Genomic DNA, 19,766 nt, shown 5'->3' with positions numbered 1-19,766 from the left:
TGTGGATAATTCTGGTTTAAAGAACATACTATAATTACATCTGAGTAGGGTATTTACTCCAGGGGACACTTTAAACCAGATTTAGGGAATTTACTTTGAGAAAACTGCCAGTTTCCATCTGGGATAGCATGGCTCAGAGGAGATTTAACATAGAATATTCCATCCATGAATCATTAAACCTTACACATCTCAGCATTAGAGTCTTGCCACTCGTACAAAAAACCCCTTATAAATACAGGACTATCCAGTGCATGTTAAAGTTACTCTTGTTGTAGATAACAATTGTACTATAAATGGATCACAAAAGTTCATACTTAGAGCTATCATGACAAGAGTTTTTTTATCATATCATTTGAAAATGACGCTATATTCTTTCTTCTAAGGAAAAATAAAGTATGTTAACAATATTTTTTCTCCCATAGGCTACCTTTCATACTCCTTTTAGCAACCTGGGTCAAAGTCCAGAAGGATGTTCTTCATACACATTTCCCAAAATCATGGGGTTAACTAAGGTAGCATATGAACATTTTATCTGCTTGATGGTTGATTTAGAAAAAAAAATGCTCTTAGATTTTGTTCAAGAAAGAATACATGTTAGAAATGAAGAACAGGGCCAGTTTATGTAATGATGGGCACTTATGTGGCATATGGGGTATGGTCAGGTCTGTATTTTAATAACATTTTAATATTCAGAGCAGTTAGCTGACAAAAATATATAAATGCTGTAATAATATCATAAGGATCTGCCTTGTCACACTTCAAAACTGCTTCTTGATTAGTCCTGTTCAAATGGCCTACTCCTACACTGCCTATCAAAGTCGTGGGTAGATGTCAATGACTGAACTTTAAGATAGTTTATGAATGATACACTGAAGTGTTCGTCTATCCCTTATATGTAATACATGCACTAGAATTAGTGGAAAGTCAGAATGAGCTGTTGTTTCTTTTCTCATTTAATCAGGCCACTGAAATGCTGCTTTTCAACAAGAAGCTAACTGCTGCAGAAGCCTGTTCGCAGGGACTTGTGAGTGAGGTTTTTCCTAACAGTACATTCCAAAAAGAAGTATGGGCAAGGCTGAAGGCTTATGCCAATCTTCCTAAAAAGGTTAGTGTTAGCAAAATTGCTTATCTAATAAATTGAATTAAACTTTAAAACATAAGTTAAAGATATGATTTGCAAGAAACCCAGTAGAATGTATTCTAAAATAGTAGTAAATAATAATAGGGCAAGAACCTACATCCTATGTAGCCCAAGTGAGTAACACTTTAATAGAAGAGAACCTCACCAAGAGAGGTTAATAAACAATCCCAAACCAAAATAGATTCATTTGTTTTTTGTAAAAATTAAAATGCACTCTAGGAATTAAAAGGAAGTGTAGTGAGAGTATGAGCTTGCACAAAGTGCACCTGCATACCAAAGCTAAAAAGCAACCAACCAAAATTTTATTCGTTTCTATTTCTATTCAGCCATAACAGTAGGAGCCCTGGTGGCACAATGGTTAGAATGCACTATTGCAGGCAAATTCTGCCCACAACCTGAAGTTCAATCCTGACATGGCTCAAGATTGACTCAGCCTTCCATTCTATTGAGATAGGTAAAATGAGGACCCAGATTGTTGGGGGAAATATGTTTATGTTGTAAACCATCTAAAATCTTGATGCCCCCCACCCCCGTAACATACAATTCTTACTTTACTCAAAAAGTGAACTCTACGCACGCGAAGAAGCCTAAAAGGCTGTTAACTTGATTTAAACCAGGTTCTAATTGCCCCATTAAAAATCAAATTGCCCGTCTGTGGGGCGTGGACCCCATGTTGGGGACCACTGGTCTAACTGCTATTGCTATGAGTATTGACCACAGCACTGTGTGTATCTACAAAGCTTTACATTATTTGCTTACAAAATAAGGCACAACTCAAAATATATACAAAGCTTACTCTTAATTGCAACCTACCTATCGACACAACCCTAGCTTCTCAGAGCAAATAGCTTATAAAATATCAACAGCTATAACTTTAACCAGGCACACCAGCAACTATGGAGGTGCAAGCAAACTTTTTTATGTTGAACATCTATTTTTCCCTTAATATTCCAATCCCATAGTATTCCATCCAAGGTAAACCAGAAGCAGCAGAAACAAGACAGGTCCCTGTTACAGTACTGGCTGAACTGGAAAGAGTAAAAGTCTCCAATCACAAAAGAGAAATTACAGCTAGTTCTCAACTTATAACCAATCACTTAAAAAATGTTCACAGTTACAACGAATCTCTCCAGAGCTACCTATGATCTGTTTTCATAGCTATGATGGCCACAAACCCCCAACGGTCATGATTGCATTTTAGGCACTTGACAATTGGTTCACTTTTATGGCCATTTGCAATGGCCCACAATCACAATTTGCAGTGTTTTTCGCTGGTTTCTGGCTTTTACTTCTGCTTTCTGGCATAAGATGCCCATTGAGTGGGATAGATTTGTTTAACAAGTGTGCCCTCCATTTAATGACCATTGTAAAAAAAAAACAGTTGTAACTTCAAATCCAGTCACGTGATGCCTCAACTTACAACCGCAACGACCTATGGCTTTAATTCCAGACTTAATTATAGTTGTAGGTCAAGGACTACCTGTAAGAATTTCAAAACAAATTGTATACTTGAAATGATACCACTTGAAGCAAACGTTTTCTTCTTGGAGCTATACGTGTTTCCTTTGGAATGTTGTAAGACTGAAACATTTTGTACATTCCTAATGCCATCATCAATTCACAAGAGGGAAAGTATAAGGAAGTCCAGAAGAAGGTTGCAAGACAACAAATGAACTAGAAAAAGGAAAGAAAAAAAGAAAGGAACGTAAGGGTTATTCCAAAACATCTCAGTGAATCTGAACTAGCTTGGTACCCACAGGATATTGAAAAATGATTCTGGAGGTACAACAAACTAGGGAAGAAAAGAAATATAATAAAAATATTACGCATTTAATTTGTTTCAAATCTTACTCGTGGATAAATACCTAAATCTGTATCCTTTCACAGTCAGAAATTATTTTACTTAAGCTACATTGTGTTCTCTCTGTTGTAGAACTCTACAAGATAAACAATAGTGGCAGCTTGAAACTATCCATTTAACAAGTCTCTATGTCTGTTAACATTTTTCAGACATAATCGTGGTCTATCTTTCTTACCCTGGAAACAATCAAACTATGAATTATATCCATGCTACAGTTCTATACATCCCTCTCTGGTATTAAATCTCTGAACAACCAATTACAACTTATTTCTGAATACATATTTATAGAGAAAGACTGCATGTATGTGGAGATGAAGAGAATTGCATTTAAAATGTTGAATTCAAATAATAGTTATATCTGCCTAACTCTTTATGTTGAAGACTCTTCATGTTAAAGAATACAGAGCTCATAAAAACAGCTTTTACAGCAGTGTTTGACATTAAACAAATGCAGTAAACGAATACAAATTGATACGGTTATTTTTGTATTGCGGATGGTTTTAACATATACTGAGAGAAATGAGTATTAAAGGCAAAAAGATATGGAATGACTGATTTTATTTGTCCTAATTACCTTCCTCCTGCTTTTCACTTGTGATGTAGAGAGACAGCTGTTGACCATCTATAAACAAAGACAATTTCCATTATAATTTCTTAAATAACATAAAAATAAAATCTGTTATGTAATCTGCTTCATTTATGAAACAACACTCAGATTTTTTTTTGTTATATAGTATATATAATTTTAAGTAAATTTGTGATTCAGACCTATTTTTGCCCAAGAAAACATTATATCATAGCAATTTAGGAGATAAGTACCTAATTATTTCCTTGGGATTGTTTTGGGTTTGGAAGTTAGCTGAGGGGAAAATGATTGAGCAGAGAGAAGGCAGAGGACAGGCCCTGATGTTGTGCTCTAGTTCTCTATATAAATTCTCTCCTTGATTCTCGGTTAGCAATACCAGCCAGATGGGCTTGCTGTGGTCCATATTAATCAGATGTTACTGATTTCTTTTACCTCTCCAGACTTTGACAGTCTCCAAGCAGCTAATACGAAACATGGAAAAAGAGAAGCTGTACGAAGTTAATTCTCAGGAATGTGAATGTCTCATAGAAAGATGGCTATCTGAAGAATGCATGAATGCCATAATGAGCTTCATGCAGAAGAAATCAAAGCTCTAATCTCTAGCCAATCATGCAAAATAAATTGCTGTAAGTTGTTTCTGTTCCCTTACTGCAAAAACTGTCATTAAATGAATACCTTGGATACATGTCCAGATGGTCCCTTCATTCTGGCTAGAGCTTAGCTTTCTTTGTCTTTTAGAATTTTGTATTTTGACATGAATTTATGATGCCAAAAGCACTGGAGATGCCTGTTTGGGCCATTAGGCGGGAAAGCACTCACTGCTTTGCACGCTGAGCGAATTTCTTTGAATGTGACAATGACTGTTTGTCTTCCACAAGGGATGAGGGATTCAATGTCACCAAAGTTTGCAAGTTCTTGAATAGCTGATTGCTGGTCGTATTGAAATGACATGGTCTTCGGTATCCATCTATTGTGGAGAAAGGAAAAAAAACAAAATAATGGCACTACGGTACGGTACCTATATTAGAAAAAAGATGATTAAATGTCTGTTTTCAAATGCATTCAATAAGGATTAATACTTTACCACTTCATTATTCTCTGATGTATTTTGCACAGTTTTTAACAACGGTAAATATGCCATCGAATACAGTTTTTAAAAAACTATCGCTGACGCATAATGGCATTCAGATTTTATTGCAGAGTCAGGAAAATGTCTCCCCTAAAATGTTCAGGGAACCCTGAAGGGCTTTTTCCACGGTGGCTTCTTAAACAGTAAAAGCTGAAGATGACGTGAGAAGAAAAGGCGTCAACAAGGTTATCATTGGCTAAGAACAAGTATGAATGTATGATCAAACTAAGATCACATGCAGAAAAAAGGAAGGAAGGACTCTTTCTATACGCAGTATTTTCCTGGTGAAAAATCTCATTTATCCTGTTATTGTTTGCCTTACTCACATTAATGCCTTAACTCAAGTTTCTGGAAGAAAGTGCTGCTTGGAACAAGAGGCAGCTTCACCTAACAGGCCATATTGTTGCTGAGAGATCTATGTTAATAGTAAGGTAAGTATTAAAGGGGAGCATACCAGGCATGCTTCTCCCTAGAGTGCACAACCTTTCTTCCCCCCAAGCCTACAAAGTATTGTTGTGAGCTGCAGGAAACGACTTGGAGAGCTGAGACTTTGTGATTCCAAGACAGACTAGTTCTGTGGGAAGGAGGGAGACTTTTGGACAACTTCCTTTTTTAATAGCTAGCATAATTGCAAAGTTCTGACATACAATTCTGTTTTACTAACTACTTTTTGGGGGTAAATTATATATGTAATGAATCTTTTATTAAATAAAAGAGTATTTTATTAAAATGCCCCATTAAAATAAACAATGGTATGTGACAGTGTTCTTGTTTTTGACCTGTTTGTATATGTCTTAGTAATGTTATTATCCAAAATATTCATCCATTCCACATTCCTACTATTGTTGTCATCACACCAATTCCCCAAACTATTCATCCTGCAAAGAAATGAAATTATTTTTTTAGCTTTATCCGATAACTTTCTAGGCTTTATTGCTAATATAATATAGTTATATAAAATAATATAGTTATATCTTCTCAAGATATCACAATCACTATACTTCTATATTAACTGGGAACTTAGGAAGAATTTGAAACATCTATATCACATATTTGGCCTATATGGTTTTAAAACTGTTAATGTGGTTGTAGTTCTCTTTTCTGCTCTTCTTCTCTTATACAACTGGTAATTCATAGATTCCCATGTTTTTATGTACCCTGAATGCAGACGTTGGAGAGCAAACTATTCTGAGGACATTAAATTCTATATTGAGCTAATATAGTAATTCAATCTCTTGATCTCCAGAATGAGTCAAAACATATGGCTTGGTACACAATTTTTAAATTATAAAAAATTTCTAGGCATACCAGCATAGCTAAATAAGGATAAGGATCCCTGTATTCTCCTTCCACAATTGGCTCCCAACCTACCAAACACCTGGAAATTTGCACCAGATGTAGGAAGATGGTTGTGTTTCCTTGTTAGATGTGGTGCTCTTTTGCTCAGAAACAATTGCTAATCCTATAATGCCAAATATCAGAATTGGGAGTGGGGGAAACAAAAATATTCTCCATCCAAGATGATGACAAGCAGCTCATCATTACTTGACTTAACGTAGGTGTCCTTGACTTAACGACCCTTCATTTAGTGACTTGAAATTACGATGGTGCTTTAAAAAATGACGTACAACTGATTCATACACAATTGTCGCAGCATCCCGAGGTCATGTGATCACCATTTGCAACCACCTCAGTAGGCTTTCGACAAACAAGCCAGATTCACTTAATGAATATAGCAAAAAGGATGTAACATTGGGCATAACTTAATTAATGACCACATTGCTTAGCGATGGAAGTTCCACTCCCAATCATGGCTGTAAGTTGAGGACTACTTGTCGTTTTCCATGCTGAAGCTCGCTGTATTGCAAAGCGTTAAATAAGCAGACTTTACTCTGAGGATTTTGCTGCAGAAATAGTGTCCGGTTCTGATGGCGTTCATTACCATGGCTTGCCTCTTCCATAGATCTCCCATAGAAAATCAATTATTCAGTAAAAAGGTTGATAGGACAATGGATTATGTTCAAAACTTATTACACCATCAGCCTGTGAATATTCATCAAGACTCAAAGGAATCCAATCAATATCGGTATTTCTATCCTTCACATTACAGGCGCTCTGCCTATTTTTTATTTTATCATCAATAACATCAGACACAGTCTTGGGTATATAGGCAGAAGCTTTCGCCCTATGAATCAGCACAGCCCATGCTAGAATTAATAGTGCCTTTTTATTCAAGCCAATTATAGCAACAGTCATAGCTATAGCCAAAACCACAGATTGCTAGGTTCTTTCCACACTTTTTCATAGTTTTTTTTTAAAAATAACGTTTAATTCTATGCCTTAGAACAAGCCTGTCCAAAGTCTGGCCCAGGGGCCAATTGCGGTTTTCAAATTTCAAGCAGCCCGCAGTCTCTTCTCCCTGCCGGAGTTATTTGTTTAGTCTTTCATTAAAAAGTTCATTTGCATTTCATGTTAATGGTTCAAAGAAGGTCAGGCTGAATGATGAGCCCCACAAATTTTCATCTCATCAAATCTGACCCTCCTTGCAAAACGTTTGGACACCCCTGCCTTAGAATTACTACCTCTGAATCCAACATCCGAGACATTACAGCTAAGGGCAACGGCTCTACAAGTTAACTAAATTGATCCACAACTTGCATTGCCTGCTTTTGTATTTGGTTTTTTTTCATTTTGCTTCTAATTAGGTTTTTCATTTGGTTTTAAGGTCTGTTTTTGCTGTTTTCCCATATTTTGTTAATTAGTTATGTTATTGAACTGTTTTAAACTGATTTGCCCCAAGTCACAAATATTAATGGGCATTTATAGAAATTGGATGATAAATAAATGAATTCAACTACAATTTCAATTTGACATTTAGAGCCACCCAAATCCAAAAATGTTAGGAATTCTTGGGAATTCCTGATAAATCAACCATCAAGAGACACATAAAGCTAAATATCACGTATGCACCATTTTAAAGATAAAACCAAAAGTTTTTTTAAAAAGTCAATTGTCCTTAACAACCAGTACCCAATTAAACAAAAAATAGCCCAGATAAACAATAAAAGTAGAAACAATACTCTAATCAAGGAAATTTCAAGGAAGAATCTACACACTAACCAACCAAGGCTGGCAGGGCAAGCCACTACATGTAAACAATCAGCAAACTTTACTATGAACTGGTGGTGTTATTTAGTAGGTAATGAAAGGCTGCATGAACACAGTCAAACTCAAACACCACAAACACAACAGTTCAACACTGAGCTATGCATAAATATTCTCTACTTTTGTCATACTATGTTTTGTATAGGTTAGTAAATTGTTTCTCTAATATTGCTTGGTATTAGAAAAGAAATTGTCTATGTAGAAAAATAATAAGAGATTTTGGAGCAACAGTAGACAAAACTTGGAGAAAAAGAACAATAGAGACTGAATGGAATGTAGGAGAAGCAATGATTTAAAATAATTGTTTATTTGTATCTCACCTTACAATGATAGTTGCTAGCGGTATATCTTGTCTATAGACTCCAAAAGGTCTAGGCTGCTTGGCAATGTGATTAGAAACCCTTCTTTTTGTTAGGGGCACATGACTTGGCGGTGGTGAACAATATGCCTCTTTAGGTATCAAATTCATCGAGAAATTGTCAAAGTAGGAAGCCTTATAACCTGAAGAGAAGGGGAGAATTGACTGCAATTTAAAATGTATTGGTGGTTTGGTACGCTTTCCCTTGCTTATTACTGGCCTTGAAACTATGCCTTTGTTGGTTATGTCTGGAATAGCTGGGTCACCATTTTACTGGATACGGTAACGTTCTATATGGGGCTGCCGTTGGAGGCAATCTGAAAGCTATCGCTGGCACAACCCAGGAAGTTTAGCTGACTTAAGTGCTGGCACATCAACCCCACCAGCACAGGATAACTTCTATTCTGAAATTGCTGTATTGCTTACCAGTCAGCTTCCAGGTTCAATTCAGCCATCCCTTTTAAGACTTAGAGCATAACTCCAGTTACACCAGACTCAGAATTTACACATCTAGTTTATTATCACAGAATGGCCTGTTGACAATCCCTCCACTTCTCCACGTACATCAGGTGTGAACCAAGAAGACAAGTCCTTCCAACAGTAGCCTCCTAATTTATGGAATTATCGGCATCTAGAAGTACATCACCTACATTTCTACTCTTTTGAAAATAAGTTACTTTTTTTAAATGGTGACTTTTGCTCAAATTGAAAATGGGTGTCTTGATTTTTTAAAAGAAAAAATATTATTTTTTTTGTATTGAATGTTTAATTGGCTGATATGGTATTGACTGCTTAGAGTAGAGGGCAGAAAGGAAGGGAGGTGCCATTACATTTAATTGTATGATAGCTTTTTATTGTACACCAAAGTTGAATTGGAAACAGACCCACATTTTAACCTGCATTTAACAAACCTAAATTTTTAATTTATAAATAACATAACTGTCAAAACTGGAAAAGGATTGTGGTAATGTGCAATTCAATATCTTTTGCTGTTGGTTTTCCCAATTCCTCTTTCAATCTAATTTCAAATATTTTCTTTCTTATTCTGCTATTACATTTTCTTAAAAAAATCTTAATTATCTTTTCTTCCAAAACACTGAATTGGATTTTACAGTTGGGCACTATTAAAAGCTCTCCTTGCAAGAGAAGATTAATTTTATTGAAATATAATCCTTTCTTTATCCCACTTCACACATTATTTTTCTTCTGCACATTAGCTTTTTAAAAGTAGGTACAACTTTTCTGACTGCAGTTATTAAGGAGTTAGGAGTCAAATAAACTCAATGCAATCACTATCTCAGAATCCAAGTCAGCCAAATAAAAACTACAACAATGCAATTTTAAAATAGTATTGTTTTACTTTAAGCCAATTACAGTAGACATGAACTCCATACTAACAACTGCATCTGCTTTATCCCCAAATTAATGCAATAGTACCTATCTTCATGTTCCATTATCTCACACCTCTATGAATGCCCAGTTAGGCTACTACAATGTACTTTACATGGTGCTGCCTTTGGAGATGATCCAGAAGCTAAGCTACAAGTCACATCATAGCCAACATCAACAAAACTCCATATCATTTGAAGCTTCCTGAAGCTAGGATTGGAGCTGCTGGAGAGAAGGAGGGGGTGAGTCACAAGACAAAGACACTGAGGTGGGGACCCTTAAACTCCATATCATTTGAAGCTTCCTGAAGCTAGGATTGGAGCTGCTGGAGAGAAGGAGGGGGTGAGTCACAAGACAAAGACACTGAGGTGGGGACCCTTAAACTCCATATCATTTGAAGCTTCCTGAAGCTAGGATTGGAGCTGCTGGAGAGAAGGAGGGGGTGAGTCACAAGACAAAGACACTGAGGTGGGGACCCTTAAACTCCATATCATTTGAAGCTTCCTGAAGCTAGGATTGGAGCTGCTGGAGAGAAGGAGGGGGTGAGTCACAAGACAAAGACACTGAGGTGGGGGCCCTTAAACTCCATATCATTTGAAGCTTCCTGAAGCTAGGATTGGAGCTGCTGGAGAGAAGGAGGGGGTGAGTCACAAGACAAAGACACTGAGGTGGGGACCCTTAAACTCCATATCATTTGAAGCTTCCTGAAGCTAGGATTGGAGCTGCTGGAGAGAAGGAGGGGGTGAGTCACAAGACAAAGACACTGAGGTGGGGACCCTTAAACTCCATATCATTTGAAGCTTCCTGAAGCTAGGATTGGAGCTGCTGGAGAGAAGGAGGGGGTGAGTCACAAGACAAAGACACTGAGGTGGGGACCCTTAAACTCCATATCATTTGAAGCTTCCTGAAGCTAGGATTGGAGCTGCTGGAGAGAAGGAGGGGGTGAGTCACAAGACAAAGACACTGAGGTGGGGGCCCTTAAACTCCATATCATTTGAAGCTTCCTGAAGCTAGGATTGGAGCTGCTGGAGAGAAGGAGGGGGTGAGTCACAAGACAAAGACACTGAGGTGGGGACCCTTAAACTCCATATCATTTGAAGCTTCCTGAAGCTAGGATTGGAGCTGCTGGAGAGAAGGAGGGGGTGAGTCACAAGACAAAGACACTGAGGTGGGGACCCTTAAACTCCATATCATTTGAAGCTTCCTGAAGCTAGGATTGGAGCTGCTGGAGAGAAGGAGGGGGTGAGTCACAAGACAAAGACACTGAGGTGGGGGCCCTTAAACTCCATATCATTTGAAGCTTCCTGAAGCTAGGATTGGAGCTGCTGGAGAGAAGGAGGGGGTGAGTCACAAGACAAAGACACTGAGGTGGGGACCCTTAAACTCCATATCATTTGAAGCTTCCTGAAGCTAGGATTGGAGCTGCTGGAGAGAAGGAGGGGGTGAGTCACAAGACAAAGACACTGAGGTGGGGGCCCTTAAACTCCATATCATTTGAAGCTTCCTGAAGCTAGGATTGGAGCTGCTGGAGAGAAGGAGGGGGTGAGTCACAAGACAAAGACACTGAGGTGGGGGCCCTTAAACTCCATATCATTTGAAGCTTCCTGAAGCTAGGATTGGAGCTGCTGGAGAGAAGGAGGGGGTGAGTCACAAGACAAAGACACTGAGGTGGGGACCCTTAAACTCCATATCATTTGAAGCTTCCTGAAGCTAGGATTGGAGCTGCTGGAGAGAAGGAGGGGGTGAGTCACAAGACAAAGACACTGAGGTGGGGACCCTTAAACTCCATATCATTTGAAGCTTCCTGAAGCTAGGATTGGAGCTGCTGGAGAGAAGGAGGGGGTGAGTCACAAGACAAAGACACTGAGGTGGGGGCCCTTAAACTCCATATCATTTGAAGCTTCCTGAAGCTAGGATTGGAGCTGCTGGAGAGAAGGAGGGGGTGAGTCACAAGACAAAGACACTGAGGTGGGGACCCTTAAACTCCATATCATTTGAAGCTTCCTGAAGCTAGGATTGGAGCTGCTGGAGAGAAGGAGGGGGTGAGTCACAAGACAAAGACACTGAGGTGGGGGCCCTTAAACTCCATATCATTTGAAGCTTCCTGAAGCTAGGATTGGAGCTGCTGGAGAGAAGGAGGGGGTGAGTCACAAGACAAAGACACTGAGGTGGGGACCCTTAAACTCCATATCATTTGAAGCTTCCTGAAGCTAGGATTGGAGCTGCTGGAGAGAAGGAGGGGGTGAGTCACAAGACAAAGACACTGAAGTGGGGGCCCTTAAACTCCATATCATTTGAAGCTTCCTGAAGCTAGGATTGGAGCTGCTGGAGAGAAGGAGGGGGTGAGTCACAAGACAAAGACACTGAGGTGGGGACCCTTAAACTCCATATCATTTGAAGCTTCCTGAAGCTAGGATTGGAGCTGCTGGAGAGAAGGAGGGGGTGAGTCACAAGACAAAGACACTGAGGTGGGGACCCTTAAACTCCATATCATTTGAAGCTTCCTGAAGCTAGGATTGGAGCTGCTGGAGAGAAGGAGGGGGTGAGTCACAAGACAAAGACACTGAGGTGGGGGCCCTTAAACTCCATATCATTTGAAGCTTCCTGAAGCTAGGATTGGAGCTGCTGGAGAGAAGGAGGGGGTGAGTCACAAGACAAAGACACTGAGGTGGGGACCCTTAAACTCCATATCATTTGAAGCTTCCTGAAGCTAGGATTGGAGCTGCTGGAGAGAAGGAGGGGGTGAGTCACAAGACAAAGACACTGAGGTGGGGACCCTTAAACTCCATATCATTTGAAGCTTCCTGAAGCTAGGATTGGAGCTGCTGGAGAGAAGGAGGGGGTGAGTCACAAGACAAAGACACTGAGGTGGGGGCCCTTAAACTCCATATCATTTGAAGCTTCCTGAAGCTAGGATTGGAGCTGCTGGAGAGAAGGAGGGGGTGAGTCACAAGACAAAGACACTGAGGTGGGGACCCTTAAACTCCATATCATTTGAAGCTTCCTGAAGCTAGGATTGGAGCTGCTGGAGAGAAGGAGGGGGTGAGTCACAAGACAAAGACACTGAGGTGGGGACCCTTAAACTCCATATCATTTGAAGCTTCCTGAAGCTAGGATTGGAGCTGCTGGAGAGAAGGAGGGGGTGAGTCACAAGACAAAGACACTGAGGTGGGGGCCCTTAAACTCCATATCATTTGAAGCTTCCTGAAGCTAGGATTGGAGCTGCTGGAGAGAAGGAGGGGGTGAGTCACAAGACAAAGACACTGAGGTGGGGACCCTTAAACTCCATATCATTTGAAGCTTCCTGAAGCTAGGATTGGAGCTGCTGGAGAGAAGGAGGGGGTGAGTCACAAGACAAAGACACTGAGGTGGGGACCCTTAAACTCCATATCATTTGAAGCTTCCTGAAGCTAGGATTGGAGCTGCTGGAGAGAAGGAGGGGGTGAGTCACAAGACAAAGACACTGAGGTGGGGACCCTTAAACTCCATATCATTTGAAGCTTCCTGAAGCTAGGATTGGAGCTGCTGGAGAGAAGGAGGGGGTGAGTCACAAGACAAAGACACTGAGGTGGGGGCCCTTAAACTCCATATCATTTGAAGCTTCCTGAAGCTAGGATTGGAGCTGCTGGAGAGAAGGAGGGGGTGAGTCACAAGACAAAGACACTGAGGTGGGGACCCTTAAACTCCATATCATTTGAAGCTTCCTGAAGCTAGGATTGGAGCTGCTGGAGAGAAGGAGGGGGTGAGTCACAAGACAAAGACACTGAGGTGGGGACCCTTAAACTCCATATCATTTGAAGCTTCCTGAAGCTAGGATTGGAGCTGCTGGAGAGAAGGAGGGGGTGAGTCACAAGACAAAGACACTGAGGTGGGGACCCTTAAACTCCATATCATTTGAAGCTTCCTGAAGCTAGGATTGGAGCTGCTGGAGAGAAGGAGGGGGTGAGTCACAAGACAAAGACACTGAGGTGGGGGCCCTTAAACTCCATATCATTTGAAGCTTCCTGAAGCTAGGATTGGAGCTGCTGGAGAGAAGGAGGGGGTGAGTCACAAGACAAAGACACTGAGGTGGGGACCCTTAAACTCCATATCATTTGAAGCTTCCTGAAGCTAGGATTGGAGCTGCTGGAGAGAAGGAGGGGGTGAGTCACAAGACAAAGACACTGAGGTGGGGACCCTTAAACTCCATATCATTTGAAGCTTCCTGAAGCTAGGATTGGAGCTGCTGGAGAGAAGGAGGGGGTGAGTCACAAGACAAAGACACTGAGGTGGGGACCCTTAAACTCCATATCATTTGAAGCTTCCTGAAGCTAGGATTGGAGCTGCTGGAGAGAAGGAGGGGGTGAGTCACAAGACAAAGACACTGAGGTGGGGGCCCTTAAACTCCATATCATTTGAAGCTTCCTGAAGCTAGGATTGGAGCTGCTGGAGAGAAGGAGGGGGTGAGTCACAAGACAAAGACACTGAGGTGGGGGCCCGCGCGCCTAACGGCGCGCGAATCATATATCTATAAACCAAAATAGCAATACATTCTGGATTAGTGTGTTTGAGATTGTGATTTTATTTATTTCAAAATGACTGGCTTAGTTCAATGTAATAGCTGTTTTGCACCTGTCTTTCGCAGTACTCTTTTCAAATTTGGATACTGTCCCCTTTGTAAACAAATTACGAGTCTACATAGGCAGATTACCTATCTAGAATCTGTAATCTGTGCTCTCCAAGCAGAAACTAGGTGTCTACGTCAGCCATTCCACTCTATGGTGAAGCCACACTATCAGCCCCCTCTGCCACAAAGATCTTGCAGGAGAAGAGCTGTCTGGACAACTGTGGGATCTGGCAGGTTGAGAGCTGTGAACCATAAACCCAAAGCTTTTGCTGTGACCCAGCAAAACAGATATAGTGCCCTTGCTGACCTTAATGGGGACACTAAAGAGATAGGTCAAGGCAGTTGTGATAATGATGACTCAAATAAGCAGGGGATCGTGGTCCAAAACGAAGAACTTTCTTCGGAAAGGCGAAAAGGGGAACCAGGTATCACACATCAGTCGCAGAAGAAGATCAAGGTATGTAAAAAGAGAAGTCACCTTCTGGTTGGTGATTCAATCGTAAGAGATGTTAATTTAGGAGAGGATAAGGAGGTTTTAAAAGAGGTCAGGTGTCTGCCAGGTGCTACTGCCAGCAGAGACAAGAGGCGTATTCTTAAGATAGTCAAGAATGCAAGTAAGGACTGTGACGTTGATGCTATTATACATCTTGGCACTAATGATCTATCCCAGAAAGATGTACTTTCTGTGCAGAATGATTTCCAGAACTTGGGGTATGAACTTAATAGTATAGGTTGTAGGCTTATCTTTTCAGAGGTTTTACCTGTATATAAGGAACAAAAAGGGAAGGGCCAGCGTGTAGCAGAGTTTAATGTTTGGCTAAAGGAGTGGTGTAAAAGGGAAGGCTTTGGTTTTATTAGTCATGAAGCCTGTAGCTGGTCCAATGAAAAACTGTACAAAAGAGATGGGTTGCACCCATCCAAGAAAGGAACTGAGTTACTTGGCATTAAATTCACAGATTTTCTTGATAAACATTTAAACTGAAGAGCGGGGACAGAGAATTAATAGATACAGAACATCTCTGTCCCCAGCAAACTAAAATTCATAGGGTTATAAATGCATGTAACATAGATGTGTGTGTGGGTAAGATTATCACTCCTGCTGTCAAGCAAAACCAAGCATGTAATAGTGATTGTCATACCATGTGCATGAATCACACAAGTGGCAAGAAAATAGGGGCAGTCAGGCATAATACAGGTTATGTAGACAGTAAACACAAGGTCAATCAAAATGGACTCAAATGTCTATATACCAATGCACAGAGTATGAGGAATAAACAGGGAGAATTAGAAATTCAAGTAAAAGAGGGCAGATATGATATTATTGCCATTACAGAAACTTGGTGGGATGAAACTGACAAATGGAACATACAGCTAGAAGGATTTAAATTATTTAAAAGAAATAGACCAAATAAAAGAGGAGGTGGAGTCGCACTATATATAAGAAATAACTATGTCTCTACAGAAATAGAGCACAACAATAATGAGAACTATCTTGAATGCATTTGGGTCAATATTAAAGGTTGTGGGGGAAATGACATTGCCATAGGTCTATACTACAGGCCACCCAACCAAGCAGAGGAAGAAGATGAACTTTTTGCTAGTCAGCTAACTAAGGTATGTAGGAAGCACACCACAATAGTAATGGGAGATTTTAACTACCCTGACATCAACTGGGAAACAAACTCTGCACCAAGTGGAAGATCCAACAGGTTCCTAACAAACCTAGCAGACAACTTTGTTTTCCAAAAAGTAGAGAAGGAAACAAGGGGATCAGCCATACTGGACTTAATTCTCACTAACAGAGAGGAAATGATAGAAGGTGTTGAAGCCATAGGAACCCTGGGGGCAAGTGACCATGCAATATTGGAATTCAACATTATCCAAACACAAGTAGTAGAACAAAGTCAAACTAGAGTCTTGGACTTTAAGAAAGCTAATTTCAATAAACTTAGAGAGAGCTTGGGAAAAATTCCATGGATGAGAATCCTCGAGGGGAAAACAACTCAAGAAGCTTGGGAAATTTTGAAAAATGAGATTAGAAAAGCCCAGTCTAACACAATACCAATGAAGAAGAAAAACAACAGCTCCCAAAAGAAACCAGCATGGCTGCATAAACAACTATCTGACAAACTGAAAGACAAAAAAAGTAAGTATAAAAAGTGGAAGGAGGGGGACATAACTAAGGCAGAATATCAGCAAATAGCCCGAGCCTGTAAAGATGAAGTGAGGAAAGCTAAGGCTCACAATGAAGAAAGGCTTGCCACAAAAGTAAAAATTAACAAAAAAAGCTTCTTCCAACATGTTAAAAACAAGAAAAAAGTTAAGGAAACAATTGGTCCATTGCTAGGAGAAAGTGGCAAGAAGGTGACAAGCAACAGGGAGAAAGCAGAACTATTTAACTCATGTTTTGCATCTGTCTTTACACAAAGGGATAAAACAGTCCAACCTATCAAAAGCAGCACCACAAAATTAGGAACACAAATTGAAATAGGGAAGAAAATGGTAAGTGAGCACCTGTCTACCCTAGATGAGTTCAAATCACCAGGACCGGATGGATTACACCCCAGAGTTCTGAAGGAACTAGCAGACGAGATCTCAGAACCACTGAATTATATCTTTCAGAGATCCTGGAACACCAGGGAACTACCAGAGGACTGGAAAAGAGCTGATGTGGTTCCCATCTTCAAAAAAGGGAAAAAATTAGATCCAGGAAACTACAGACCTATCAGCCTAACCTCAATACCAGGAAAGATTCTGGAAAAAATAATCAAGCAACGAATTTGCGAACACCTAGAAGCAAACAAAGTAATAGCCAAAAGCCAACATGGATTTGTCAAAAACAGATCATGCCAGACTAATCTTATTGCATTCTTTGATAATGTGACAAAATTAGTGGACCAGAGGAATGCCGTTGATATAGTTTACTTGGACTTCAGTAAGGCTTTTGATAAGGTAGACCATAACCTACTACTAGATAAAGTAGAAGAATGTGGGTTAGACAGCATCACCACCAGATGGATTGGTAACTGGCTGACCAACCGCACTCAACGTGTAGTTCTCAATGGAACTGCATCTACATGGAGGGAAGTATGCAGTGGAGTACCCCAAGGCTCTGTTTTAGGCCCAGTACTCTTCAACATCTTCATCAATGATTTGGATGAGGGAATAAATGGGGAACTCATCAAATTTGCAGATGATACCAAGCTGGCAGGAATAGCCAACACTCCAGAAGATAGGCTTAAGATACAGAAGGATCTTGACAAACTTGAACATTGGGCACTATCTAATAAAATGAAATTCAATGGTGAAAAGAGTAAGGTTCTACATTTAGGCAACAAAAACGGAATGCACAGGTACAGTATAGGTGATACCATACTCAGTAGTAGTAACTGTGAAAGGGATCTTGGAGTCCTAGTGGACAACCATTTAAATATGAGCCAGCAGTGTGCAGCAGCTGCCAAAAAAGCCAACACAGTTCTAGGCTGCATCAACAGAGGGATAGAATCAAGATCACGTGAAGTGTTAATACCACTTTATAATGCCTTGGTAAGGCCACACTTGGAATACTGCATTCAGTTCTGGTCGCCACGATGTAAAAAAGATGTGGAGACTCTAGAAAGAGTGCAGAGAAGAGCAACAAAGATGATTAGGGGACTGGAGACTAAAACATATGAAGAACGGTTGCAGGAACTGGGTATGTTTAGCTTAAGAGAAAGAAGGACTAGGGGAGACATGATAGCATTATTCCAATATCTCAGAGGTTGCCACAAAGAAGAGGGAGTCAAACTATTCTCCAAAGCACCTGAGGGTAGAACAAGAAGCAATGGGTGGAAACTAATCAAGGAGAGAAGCAATTTAGAACTGAGGAGGAATTTCCTGACAGTGAGAACAATTAATCAGTGGAACAGCTTGCCTCCAGAAGTTGTGAATGCCCCAACACTGGAAGTCTTTAAGAAGATGTTGGATAGCTATTTGTCTGAAACGGTATAGGGTTTCCTGCCTAGGCAGGGGGTTGGACTAGAAGACCTCCAAGGTCCCTTCCAACTCTACTATTGTATTGTATTGTAAAAGGCAAACGTTACCTCAAGATAGGCATCTCACAACCAGTTAAGTGAGGTCCAAAGTTTCTTAGAGCAGAATTTTGAATTGCTTCTGAAACTTCAACACACAAGGAACACACATATTTCTTGAGATGCCAGTGTAGAATTGTGCCTCTATTAAAACTGTTGCATTGTCAGGCCTGCAGCCATCTTTTCTTTTGGATCTTTGGCCTGCCATACTTTCTATTATTCTACTATGCATTTTCTATGGTGGGATAATGGGCGGGGGGATTATACAGAGTTGGATAATATGCAGCCATAACAAAATACTTTCTAGAAAGCCAACATCATCCTTTGTCTCTGCACCTGGCCGGAACTGGATGGGTGGAAGCTGCCAGCATTGCAGTGGAAGATTGGACCATGCGATGGACTTGTGGGTGAGGGGGCAAGATCTTGAACTTTCAACTGGGTGGGAAAACTGGGAAGCTTTCAGATTCGGGTTTTCCCAGATGTGCCAACATGGCTCGCTTAATAAATTGGAACTTTAAGGAATCCTTTGCCCCAGATTCTGATTTACTTTTGGATGCTATTTGGAACCCTGACATGCATTGGGACATAGTAGGCTTCTGAACCCAACCTGCTGTATCTTTAAGTCCTAAGTGGTGCAGTATTGGGAGGATATATCAGGCACCACTTATACCAGTGCTAAAACCACTTATCTGGTGCAGTCATCCTTCTCCCCACTGCTTCACATTCAAGGCACATGGGAATATGTGGGAGAGACAGTGCCCCTATGGTAGTTTCCATCCCATTGAATTACATTACCATTCTACCCCTCCGATATATAAATAGCAATAGCACTTAGACTTATATACCACTTCACAGTCCTTTACATCCCTCTCTAAGCGGTTTACAGAGTCAGCATATTGCCCCCAACAATCTGGGTCCTCATTTTACGACCTTAGAAGGCTGAGTCAACCTTGAGTTCAGGCTGAGCTACCACTTTGCAGATATTTTGGAAACAAAGCAGTTTTAAGAATCTGGATCCATTTGACTGGTTGTGGCATGTATCCTTCAGTTTAACTCTGATTTTGTGTTTTTATTGTGATGTTTTCTGTTTTTATTCACTGCTGTTGCACCACACAGAGTCCTCCAGGTTTGTTTTAGATTCCATTAAATACATTTTTTTTTAAAATAAACTTTGTACCTGCTAGATTTTCTACCTCACCCATCCCTTCCCCATCCCAAGAAGCAAATACGTTCACGGAGGGTCAGTTTCATTAAAATTGAGGAACTGCAATCTGTAAAAATATCAGCAATCATATTTTCATATAGAAATATTATCTAAAATGGATATATGTGTGTGTGTGATAACAACTTACGCTTTTTTTGATCTTCACATGCATTTTGAAGCAATATATCTCTCAGTGGATCAGGCAAATTGTTGTGAAGCATAGAAAGCTTTAGGAATACTTCATTTATCTCATCCAT

General features: G+C 40.3%; 2 protein-coding genes across 2 annotated transcripts in view; one reads left to right on the top strand and one right to left on the bottom strand.

Moving 5' to 3' along the window:
- ECI2 (enoyl-CoA delta isomerase 2) overlaps window positions 1–4,274 on the top strand; it is a 22,431-nt gene extending 18,157 nt beyond the window's left edge. Inside the window, exons 8-10 of the mRNA XM_081950921.1 lie at window positions 423–512; window positions 962–1,105; window positions 4,029–4,274. Coding sequence (XP_081807047.1) covers window positions 423–512; window positions 962–1,105; window positions 4,029–4,184 — 390 coding nt within the window. The 3' untranslated portion in view covers window positions 4,185–4,274. The remainder of the gene's footprint in view (window positions 1–422; window positions 513–961; window positions 1,106–4,028) is intronic.
- Window positions 4,173–19,766, bottom strand: LOC309392186 (testis expressed protein 56-like; the record flags this gene model as incomplete). The annotated part of the gene is made up of 3 exons (XM_081953187.1): window positions 4,173–4,606; window positions 8,203–8,383; window positions 19,658–19,766. 3 exons carry the CDS (start codon window positions 19,764–19,766, stop codon window positions 4,306–4,308), a joined length of 591 nt encoding a protein of 196 aa, XP_081809313.1. The 3' UTR covers window positions 4,173–4,305.

The sequence above is a fragment of the Natrix helvetica genome (genome assembly GCF_964273705.1).
Source record: "Natrix helvetica genome assembly, chromosome: 4".
NCBI lineage: Eukaryota > Metazoa > Chordata > Lepidosauria > Squamata > Natricidae > Natrix > Natrix helvetica.
Note: the sequence above shows the minus strand (reverse complement) of the source record. Positions and strands in the feature narration are given on the sequence as shown.